This window comes from Homalodisca vitripennis, chromosome X (assembly GCF_021130785.1).
Source record: "Homalodisca vitripennis isolate AUS2020 chromosome X, UT_GWSS_2.1, whole genome shotgun sequence".
Lineage (NCBI taxonomy): Eukaryota > Metazoa > Arthropoda > Insecta > Hemiptera > Cicadellidae > Homalodisca > Homalodisca vitripennis.
The window spans coordinates 6,726,257-6,738,628 of record NC_060215.1 but is presented as its reverse complement, the minus strand read 5'-3'; the positions used below and the strand labels follow the sequence as shown (position 1 = coordinate 6,738,628).

Here is a 12,372-nt window from a genome sequence, read left to right as displayed (position 1 = left end):
CGACACGTCCACTACAGAAAATCTACATGGATGTATTTGGACCTCTACCTAGATCTTCAAGACAGAATGAATACATCTTAATCATGGTGGACGACTTCACAAAGTACAATTGGATCGTACCTCTCAAGAAAGTAAATTCAGGTATGGTGTTGCAAGCTTTCGAGAGTAATATTTTTACCATATGATCTTTACCTCAACATAAACCCACTACCCGTACATTTTATAAGTTCTGGAATTATGTAGTACAGATGTTGGTCTGTACAGCTTTAAGGATTAGGTCAGTTACATAATGTGGAGACCTAAGGTTTCCAGACGACGTTATTGTATATTCAGCCGGATAAGTTATAATACATAGAGCATTATACCCTCTATAGGACAGGTAGTGGTTTGCAAGGATATTTTTCATTTGTGATATTTCTCATGTAACTAAAGCTTGGGATGGAACTACTTGTGCCCTCAGAATCTTGGTAAAACCAAAAATGTAGATCACGTAAGATTGATCTCCTTTGGAAGCGTTTTAAGTTTACTCTGATACCTGACTTAGTGTTCTAGATCTTGCAGCCATTATGTACGATATATATAATAAACATGCTCAGCATCAGTAAGAGAGTATTTTCCAGTTTCCAACTGGACATGGTGCCGTTGGACTTATTAAAAGAATTGTGAAATTTTGAATTTGGAATTGTGAATGGAATTTAATTAGGCTGCGTGTTCTATACAACCCCCTGGAAAGTACACAAACATACACATAAAACGCATCTAACCATATAGCAAAATTATTGTTAAACATAAAGAAAAAAAAAATATATATATATATATATATATATATATATATATATATATAATTTATTTATTAATGTTCTACAATAATTTTGTTACATGGTTAAATGCATTATAATTATGAAATAAAGGATTATTATAAAGGATTTTTTATATGTATATATATATATATATATATTTATTTTCGATATATAATAAATATATATTTACAAAAACAAGTAAATATAACTCAGATTTTGCTACTACTAAGGATATACATCAGTGTTACAGTCAATAAATTACTTTTAAATTGTTTTAATCTCTGTTACATTGTACAAATGAGATAACCTGTGTTCTGTTGAATAACATAAATAAAACAAAACCTGTTGTAGATAGTAATAGGTAAATTTTAATCTCAGAAAAGAAATATATTTTTAGAACCCATACATTACAAGTGCAGAGAAGGCATTGATAGAAAAAATGCATGTGTAATAAATAAATAGTCTATTGTTGAAAAGTTTAACGATGTTAAACAATTAGGAATTGGTGTTGATTCTGATGTAAATTGCAAAATCTCCATTCAACAAAATGAATAGATAACTTAGCAGCACACTTAGATATTTGTATTTCTCACAGAACATGAGCAGTACAAAGATCTTGAGAATTATTTATTTTGCCACGGTACAAAGCAGTATTGAATATGGAATAATTTTATGTGGTAATACATTTGAAATCTTCTTAAATATTATATATTTTCAACAAAAATATTTTATGAGATTGATTTCATTTAAAAGTAGTTTGATCCCTTATTCGCATTATACTTAACACAGCATATATTTTTTTAAATTATCTATTCTTGTTTAAAGTTCTGACATTTTTGTATGATAAAAGGGGAAATCTTTCCCAAAACGAAAATATTATAAGCTACGTCTTATGTAGTATCTCAACTTCTATACAGTTCCTAAACCAAACCAATTATTTACAAAAACTTTTAAATTTATAGCAAATAACACTTTTTAGTAAATTGCCAGAAACTATAAAAACTTCACGTAGTAGGAAAATACTCCTTGTGAAGTTAAAATAAATGGTTGCTTGAAACTGATGTTGAGTAAATACTGCTCATAATACAGCAATGATTCTACACTTTTGTATATGTTATATAATTAAGTATTGAGATTTATTTTAGATTACAAAGTTATTTTTAAAGGTCAAATGAACTAAAATAAATAGCACATGGGATAAAAGAGTTATTTTATGATTATTATTTAAAAAGTGAAATTATTAAAGATATGTATACTTTTTAAATAATGGCATAGATTTATTTTTAGTTTTGGACCGCACTAAAAAAAATTGTTGTCTGATCACACATTAAATATTGTATTACTAATGATAGAACCTCGTAACAGACTTAGCCTTAGAGGCCATAGATTTTCTCAAATTATGTGCTGTATATATTGATATTTAGTTGTAGAATTAGTGATTAATTGAATTTTTTATTAATTTTTTTGTCTGCAACTGTTAGTTAATTCAGTTTATGTTTTACATGTTAGAACATCCTACATTTTTATGTAAAATAGTACGAGTACATTTCTAAATATTGAAATAAAAGTAAAGGATTTTAATAACAGGGGAAATAAAGTCACCCGAAGATGATTTTTGAACCGCCACGAATATTTGAGTTGTGCTACTTGCACAGTCGCTCAGCGGTCGCCCATCCAAGGAGCAGCCCCACACGTCGTTGCCTGACTCTGTTATTTAATTCTATCGATATTCGCTTTAAGACCTTGCCAAGGCCATAGTCGCCTTATCGGTAGACCTTTTCAATATACAACTGGACTAACGTAGTCCGATTTAAATAAGTTAATCTTTTATATTGAAGTTGAAAGTGGTTAAAGTGTACAATTTATGTAAATCTAATAATAATAATAGCCATAATAAGGGTTTAGATTAACAGTTTAAAATAAAGGTCACTTACAAAGAATTCAATTATATACATATAAAAGTGTGTATACAATTTTTTAAGTTTAGCTTACAAACTGGACGTACCAAATAATCACGTAGTTCTGCAGATTCCAGGAATTTCCCGCAAGCAAATTTGTAGAAGTCATCGCAGGGCCTGACAGACGGATCCATGTAGTTCAGGATTCTATCGGCTGATAAAAAGCAATGGAAAGCTTGTTATAATAATTTTATTTTATATAATTTATATGAGATATACTATATATAGTAAATACACACATATTAATATTTTGGATAAACGCATTACTTTTATAAACTCTGTGCGTGACAAATGGTAATTTTTGTTCGTGTTAGCATTTATAGGTTTTGTATAATTGTGAAACTATTTGATCTTGATATAATATTTATTTTTCTGGCATTTCTTTGCGAGTCAAGTTCATGAAAAACGTGTTGATAGTATAAAAGCGTATTCCTCTTGGTATACTTACTCCAGCTTTTAAAACGTAATAATTATTAAAAATGTATTACACTTTGCCGATAATTTCATGCTCCTTTGTACTTTTTCAACATTTCAAGGCCATCTGAGCATCGAAACACTGAGCATCTCCTTGTTAAGGACACGAGACCTTCTTAAATAGTCTCATCTGTCCTGTGATAACTGGATATAAAAGTTCTAAACAATAAAAATTTGTATATAGATTCCCTTTTGGACAAAGAAAAACATTGTTTTGGGGTTTTTACAGTTACAGTACAGAAATAAACTCCATAATATGTTACGTATTTCTCGTTACGACACCCAACGTATATTCTAAGAATAAATACGCCTATAAATATATTATCTAGTTTTACTATTAAAAATTCTTTTTATAGTAGCCTTATACTTATATAATAATACTCCTATACATTTCATTTATAGTCAAAAGCATAAATATAAACAAATGGGTAGATAATTAGTTATTCTTTACTTATATCTGCATGCATGTTATTTATACTTAAAAGTATACACATATAACGTAAAGGTCAGTAAAATGGTTGCTAAAATATCTGTCATAAAAATAGAATCAGTAGTTTAAGATTTTTGGTCCCTTAAACATTAGCACAGTTTTAAGGTCTAAATGTGTTCTAATATAATCGTGTGAGCAGAAGATAAAGAATGCCTTACCAGCTGTCTTACAGTGACCTGTCTCACATATGGGTCGGATTTTTCACCAGAAAATTTTAATAGTTCAGTATTATATAAATCTCAACTATCTGACACGCTAATTTGTGGTCCCTTAAACATTAGCACAGTTTTAAGGTCTAAATGTGTCCTAATCTAGTCGTGTGAGCAGAAGATAAAGAACGCCTTACCAGCCGTCTTACAGTCATATGTCTCACATATGGGTCGTATTGTTTTACCTAAAAAGTTTAATAGTTTAGTACAACATAAATGTAAACCATCTGACTCGCTGACTCATTCGCGCATTTACTTGCTGAAACTTGGTATTGGGTACCTCAACATTATTTTACATATTGAAATTTCTGCAATCAAAGGTTGTTGGTATTTTTTAAAAGGTGGACCCCTTATGGAAATATTAAAGTTTATCTAATTTTTTTAAGGAAAAGATTTCTTTGAGGGAATAACTGTTTTTCTTATAGGAAAACAAAGACAAAATAATTATTAGTTTTGCCTCGATAGTTAGTTATTCATGTGTTACTAAAGAAGGTTAGTGCGTATTTTCAAATCAGTCATTTCATATTTATATTTTGGGACATCTAACAAAGATAATATTGTGATAGAGGCAAAAAAGTCTAATACGTATTAATCATGGAAGTTTTAAGATATATTATAAATGTTTACTCTTAATAGAAGATATCGGTATTATATTAAAATCTTTTCTGAATAGTAAAATTCCTTTAATTTTTTTAATCGAACTCAAATGTGTATCACTAGCCGCAAAAATGAAATGAATTGCTTAGTAATTTATATGGTTGTATTTCAAATACTTAAATTACCCACTAATTTAGAGGCGCTGTATTGGTAAAATATAATTTTTTTTGAGAAGTTGAAATAACTTCTTGTTATCAGATTCAAAAATAAAAACTTGTTGTTAGTAATTTTGAAAACGATAAAAATGTTTCTATATATATATATATATATAGAAACATTTGGTTAACTACATTTAGTTAAACATTAACTATAGATACAATATAGTTAATCATTTCTTCCCCGTATATGTATGACACAATATTGTAATAAAATCAAAACTAAATTTATGTAGGATTATTTTACTGAGCACTCTACACCCTGTTGTTTTCCATGTACATGAGAGGACAGAAACTATCGAGTTAAATAACTCATAAAGTCACAAAAACAACAAAACGTACCTTAAACAATAATTACTCTCTGATAGTTAAACAAAATGACTAAATATCACAAATTATTAGTTATGCAAACAATATTCTTGTGTTTAAATAAACCTTATTTAAAAATTTTAATTATTCACTTACATTCAACTTCTTAAAAGGACGAAGTTAAGGGTTTGACGAATGTTATGTAATTACTGCAGCGCGGGTATATACTGTTCGCTAAGCTCGCATGGCATGTACTACCTAAAAGGTTAGCGCTTCAACTTTTCGTCCCACAGGTCCGGATACGAAGACGGCATTTTTCGCATTCAAAGTAATCGTAAGTACATCGACGTAAAGGAAAATAGTGTATTTTTTTTAAGTTCGCAGGCAAAATTCCATTGAACATTGGAACCATTAGGCCCACCCCCAAGATACCACTTAAGTTTATTGTTACTCTATTTTTGCATCAACTTGGCAAGTAATCATTTTATTTTAACATGTAGAAGTGGTGGTTGTGAGTTTTATTTGCTACAGTTAACCTTATAAGTAAACTTTTCAAATCTAGTATTTATGTCTAAGACCTGAGAGATCTACCTTATGTGTTTCGTCCATTCGGTAGAATCTCAAGGGGTGTATGAAGTGGAATTTGAAAATTTTTTAAAGTGGAAGAAATTCAGATATATAAGTACTGTTGTAATGATAAACTTTTTGTTTTGCTTCTTTATTGAATTATCAAAATATTTAGAATCTAATAATTGTGGTCCAAATTGTTATTATTTAAAAGCTGCATAACTATAAAAGAAAACATCAATTTTTTCGCAATTTAAAATTCATTTCATTCATCATTTGGCATTTTCGTAGAATGTAGAAGGGACGATTTAATTACAGTACAAATGATGTCCATAGCAATGGAGGATTTTTGGTCGAACCAAAGGTAAATAATATTACGAGGAAAGCCCAACCATTGTGTGACATGTTGCCAGTGATCAATGACAACTAATGTTGTATGTGGCAGTCGCTCAGCATTCCCTCTGACACATCACTGAAGGATTTTCAGTTATAGGAATTGGTTAATTGTAATAAATCACCATGTTGAAATGGGCCCTCAGGGACGTCTATTTGGAGGGACCGTGCGTGGTGGCGGGACATGACGGGGCCCGACAAAGCAGAGTACGGCCCTGGTTACAACGGCAATTTTCTATATATTCTATATAGGGACCACGATCTAACCCGTATACGAAGAGTAATTAAATATGTTGTAGCGATGATAATTCCCTCAACTTTATTTTCTCACGTAATACGTTATTGTACTTATTTAGACCGACGGTGTTATATAAATATTTAGGTGGCGGTGAGGGAGGTCCAGCCAACTGATACTTTCCCGTAGTGGACAGAGAGTAAGGCCCCATTTTTTTCTTAAACAATTCTTTACCCGTTTTTTCGTTAACAACGATCTTTCAGCAGCACATGTCAGTAATACTGAATTATTTAATTAATTATAATAGTTTAACAACAAAGTAATAGAAACATTGGAAATTGAGGGGGACCAGACCCCTTGAACCCCGTCGCTGGGTACGTCCTTGTTGGATTAAAAATACGTTTAATTCAATAATATGAATTGTTAGGAGCAATATTTAGATACTTTTGAACAAAGCTAAAGTAGAGTAGCTCAGAAACAGTCTTTTGATTACAGAGACACCAATCTGAACAATGCTATAATATGTTTAAAATGAATTGAAAACGTTTATTATATCTTCACAGTCAATAATTTGCAACAAAATATCAATATTATTATATTTGTATACCTAATTTTCAACAAAATAAAGCGTTAATCAATTGGAATATATTTTTATATCACACACACACACACACACACACACACACACACACACACACACACACGCACGCACAACAATCAAAAGAGAAACACCTGATAATAAACTTTCTAAATGTAAATAACAGTTTGACAATTAAACAAGTTTGGATTAGTTGTTCATTTAAAAATAATAACACAATATAATACAATACAATTTTGAATTTAGATACATTTGTAGATCTGAATCGAAGGATTCAAGTGGAAAACAATAATTTAGCGAATGTTAAGTCCACATGGTTGTTTCGATTTTAATATAAGTTGGTGTGCCAATTCATTATTCCTTAAATTTAAATCATTTCGAGAGCTGTTTTCACAAGGTGTAATTTTGCTTATAGCTTTCAGTTTATAGCAATCCTCAAAGCATTTGTTACGGTGAATAGCGCGTAAAGCTACTGGTTTTTTTCATCTTTGTGATTAATAGAAAAGCGGTAACCGGTCATTCTTACCCGCAAAGAATTTGAGGTTTGTCCTATGCAGTTCTTGGGACATAACCTACAGGTTAGCTGGTAAATGAATTGTTGGAGGTACAGTCCAATTTACCAGCTACTGGACAAGTTTTCTTAGTGACACTACTTAGGAATTGGTAGGTCTCATCCATAATTTTGCAAATACCACAACGTGGTTCACAGCTAAAAGATAAATTTTCAGAATTATTTCCAACATGAATTTTGGGCCTTACAAGCATATTCTTCAAATTTTTAGGTCTCTTAAATACTATTCTAGGTGGCCTGGACAATATTTTTTCAGTTAAGGGCGAGTTTATTAACATTTCATAGCCAATTAACATTTTCATAAATCTATTGAATTTGTGCAAACCATCATTTTGGAAGTGATTTGGAATATTTGTAACAATAATGATATATATTAATTCAAAATTACACACACACACACACATATATATATATATATATATATAATATATATATATATATATATATATATATATATATATATTAATTCACAATTACACATATATATATATTAGTGGATAATTGTTTGTCTTAATTCGGGGAAAATCAGCTATGGCATACAGGCAAACTCCAACATTGGTAACGTAATTATAATTCACTCCAACCAGCAGTGCTCATGCTCGTGCAAATCCTACGCAATTGCGTGCGAAGCCGCGGGTAACAGCCAGTCATTTATTTAATTTGATTCAAGCCATATTTAAGTCGGTTTTGTTTAAATTTCTAAATCAATCAGCCTAGGTATTATTTGATTTTCCATGTTCGTTTGTATTATTAATAAAGCAGGTGTAGATAAAGGCGCTACATCCATAAACTTCTTATCAGTGAACAAAAGCGTCGCAATCACTTGTACTAGATAATAATTTATTGTCAAGTATGAAATACGACTTACACGTTTGTTACGCCAATTAGACGAAAACAATATAAAGTACACCCACTCGTCGTAGAACTACCATAGATTATTATTTATGCTCAGTTGGGTTTTAATTAAAGCACAATATAAGTGAGACGTTTTCTCAGTAAACAGCAGGTTGGCATCCTATAAGGTGAGCATGTATAAACTGAACTTACATATTTTAAATTATAAATGTAATAACAATTTTTTGTTGGGGTGTGTATGGAAATTGCATGGATTGTTGCTGACAATTTGCTCTTGAATAAATCGAAGCTTTACACAGTTCTTGATTTCGAGTACAACAATTAAAAACATTGTTTCTTACAAATAATTTGTTTAAAATATTTATTAAGTACACTCAGATATTTTCCAAAAAACCTAAAAAAATATTACGATAAAAGCATAATGACATAAAGATGTTATATTTCTATGAATAGTTTTAAAAACTTAAATTCGTGGAAATTATTACGTTGTAGTTTAGTTTAGTATTACCTCGTTAAATATAACAATATTATTAATACGTGTCCTACTTTTATTAGAACACTAAAACAAAGGTTTGAAGCCATTAAAATAATAATTTCAGGCTACTTTCTCTATATTATATTTATTATTATAGCATTTACTTTATAGTTTAATCACACATTCATTAGATTTATCAGAACATTTTGACAGAAACAACTATCCTATGTCACAATTGTAATATATCACATACCATTGTGTTTTATTTACTGTAAGAAATATATATATTTCAGTAATGGTTTGGTTACCGGTATATATGATTGACAATATATTATTCTGTTTAGGTTTTATTGTGACTGAAAATGGCTTTAGTAAGGCTACTCTGTATCTGCCTTTTAGTAACATTGGTTGGCAGCTATCCTTTGACGGTAAAGAGGTTTTTATTTTATGTTTAATAGTAAGTTACTTTATTATCTGGATTTTGGTTTCACCCATAATCTAAATACTATATTTCTTTAGATAGCTAATTTTCTGAATATATGCTTGCTATAATCTACGTAATAGGCACAGATTTGTTATTATTACCTAAAAAAATAATTAGAACGTGTTTTTAAAACAAGGTTTAATCTTAAAAGCGTTTATAATATCGATAAAGCAAATTAATATTTGTCTACACCTTTTGTTTATTTTTATGTAGAACTCATAGTTATATAAAATTTTAAAGATGTATATGGAAATTATATAAAATTTTAAAAAATCTTAATATTGACATAATACATCCGTTAATGTATTTGTCCGTAAAATGAAAGTTACTTTTGGATGCTATCTTGGATATGTGTAGTATATTTTTGTTTAGGTTTGTTGGGGTTGGATCTAAGATTAGTGTTGCTATGCTATCATATAAATAAGTATTTTACCCTGAAGAATGCAAAGTAAACAGAATTATATTTTATACTGGTACTGTAAATTAATAATTTTACTCACACAGATAACGTATATAGTTGCAACTAAAGATTTTATACATAAGATTGGAGATGTAATTATTAAACCTAAGGTTGCGGTTAAGTAAGCGTACTGTACATTATTAATTTTACTCACACGGATAACGTGTATAGTTGCAACTAAAGATTTTGTACATAAGATTGGAGATGTAATTATTAAACCTAAAGGTTGCGGTTAAGTAAGCGTAAAACTGAAGGTTATTTCACAATAGCAGACACTAATGGTAAGAGCCCAGCACTTTGAGTAAGCAATAGCTTGAAGTGAGTATGCTAGGTATGATTGTGTGGATAAGTCTATTGATTGATCGACATAATACGGTAGACTCCCTGTAGGAGGTTAATCCTGGGACACCCCAATAGCCCAGAAACATTATATTACAAGAAAAAGACAAGTACTACACAAGTTAACACCAGATCTCGATTAAAAGGGGCGTACATCTATTTAGGGCTAACTAAAATTTTGAAGTGAAAAATAACCAAATTTAAGTAATGTTCAATGGGTCGTTATTTTTAAACAGTCACAATAACGTATTGGACAGAAACCGAAGGTAATATTACCGTTGTAGCCGATGGCTATCAGTGTAGCGGTCACAACAGTACAATCGCAACATAAACAGATCAAGCAAAGCCGAACATGGCCAGTGCTTGGATGGGTGACCGCTGAGCGATCCTGTCCTTGCAAGCAGTCCGCCTGCAGGGTCATTGGTGGTGGTTTGGAAGTCACCTTTAAGCCATTGGTCCCCAGGTTGTGTTAGAGAGGGCTTCTTAGTCCTAACTTTGCCTGGCAAAATAAGATCTTTACTTTACTTTATTTTACTTTTTGTATTTAATGGTTGTTTGTTTGTAGTTATTAATTAATATAATGGACGAGGTAACGTCAGATTAATACAAATAAATAAGGTGAAAACTATAACGCAATAAGTCGGTAATATTCCGATATAATAAATAAATCAACTTCTCATTTGTCACACCACCAGCATTATTGCAATAAATTTTATTATTTCAAATGTACAATTGTGTCATTATATTACGCAAATAGGGTATCTGCTCTTGTACTAAAATATTTGTCAACAATCTATCATTTTGAATTTCACTGAGACAATTGTCATCTGTAACATACTGTACAATACTTCAGGATTTATCTGTCCTCTTCAAACAATGAACATACAGATACATATGGCACTAGAGTAGTAAATACGTATTTATTCCGCTATTTATTATCCATTAATAACAATGTAAGATCTATACATTTTAGCCTTTTTACAAGTTTTATTTTGTTTGTCCCCACAACTGTTCACGTCGGTTTTAATCCAAATTTATTTAAAATTGTTTGAAGTGGCACAATTTATAAACTATTAATGATGTTTTCTTTCAGCAGATAGTAACATATTATTATTTATAAAACATTAAATATTACAACGCTTAACAACAGCTGTTTTGGGTTATGATTTTTTTTTACACAGAAAGACAGACAGATGCTAAGCAAAATTAAGTATACCATTTTATTAGAGAAACATTTTTGTTTATTTTAATGTATTGAAGCATAACTTAAAATATTTCTCTAATTATGTACATACACATATGCTATACGTTGTTTATGATAAGATAATTTCATAGAGTATCACGTAGCAACATGAATTTAATATGTGTGTGTGTTTACGTACGTGTATGTTTCTTTATAGCTAATGATAACATAAATCCAAATGCTTAACCTATATTAATTAAGTATTAAAGTGGATAATTTATATTATTGATTTATAATTAATATTTATAATTCATAATAATAAATATCAATAGGATTATTATTTATGATTTGCAGGATGTGAGTTCAAGCTCGGAAGGACTAACGTCCACACCAGTCAGTAAGGGTATAACAACAATGGAGGACCTGAAGGAACATGAGACAGACACAAAAGATAAAGTAACTCCTCGTGGTTTTTTAGAAATTCTTTATGACATGCTAGTGCAAACCGAGCCGGCCTACGTGCCGTGTAAATGGTACGATGCCTGGTACGGATTGACTGGGGATAATGGAGGTGAGCCATGCCCACGGAGGCTGGGGAAAATGGTCATGCATTCTGGACATCCTGGATATGCTCCCTATTATGAAACATCGAATAAGCGCTATTATTAGTTCGGGCGTTATTACGGCAATGAAAATCTGGCTTCCTATAATTTTTATTGCAAATAAATAATCATTAACAAAAATAAATGCATCTAATAAACACAATGTATTTTGTTTTATTATGTTAGCCACAATCATTTACCTCTAAAAAAATACAATTTTTACTCAGGCTGATTTCATAAATCTTGTGATGCCGTGTGAATAATGTATGTATATATATATATGTATATATATATATATATATATATATATATATATATATATATATATATATATATATCCCAGGAGGTCAGTCAGTTTGCAGTTTCAGCAGTTCTACTAACAACCAGAATCAACCGATTGGCAGTGAAAGAGAAGATGTTCAGCATTTCCTTCCTGCTCATCACACTATCTACAGAGCAGATGCTCCCGGAAAAAGACGACTCTTTGAACATTTGATAAATCTCTCTCTCCGCTCAGGAATATTTCCATCTTCTCTGAAAAAAACCAAAATCACCCCG

General features: G+C 30.5%; 1 protein-coding gene across 1 annotated transcript; it reads left to right on the top strand.

Annotated features, from left to right (window-relative positions):
- Positions 1–8,313: 8,313 nt before the first annotated feature.
- LOC124368479 lies at positions 8,314–11,954 on the top strand. The gene is made up of 3 exons (XM_046825725.1): positions 8,314–8,438; positions 9,091–9,174; positions 11,567–11,954. Exons 2-3 carry the CDS (start codon positions 9,109–9,111, stop codon positions 11,879–11,881), a joined length of 381 nt encoding a protein of 126 aa, XP_046681681.1. The 5' UTR covers positions 8,314–8,438; positions 9,091–9,108; the 3' UTR covers positions 11,882–11,954.
- Positions 11,955–12,372: the final 418 nt, after the last annotated feature.

What these genes read in the sequence shown, in the direction of transcription:
- LOC124368479 (XM_046825725.1), top strand. Translation starts at nt 9,109, where the DNA reads ATGGCTTTAGTAAGGCTACTCTGTATCTGCCTTTTAGTAACATTGGTT. An exon ending in TTGGCAGCTATCCTTTGACG is followed by an intron (nt 9,175 to 11,566) that starts GTAAAGAGGTTT and finishes TATGATTTGCAG; the next exon opens with GATGTGAGTTCAAGCTCGGA.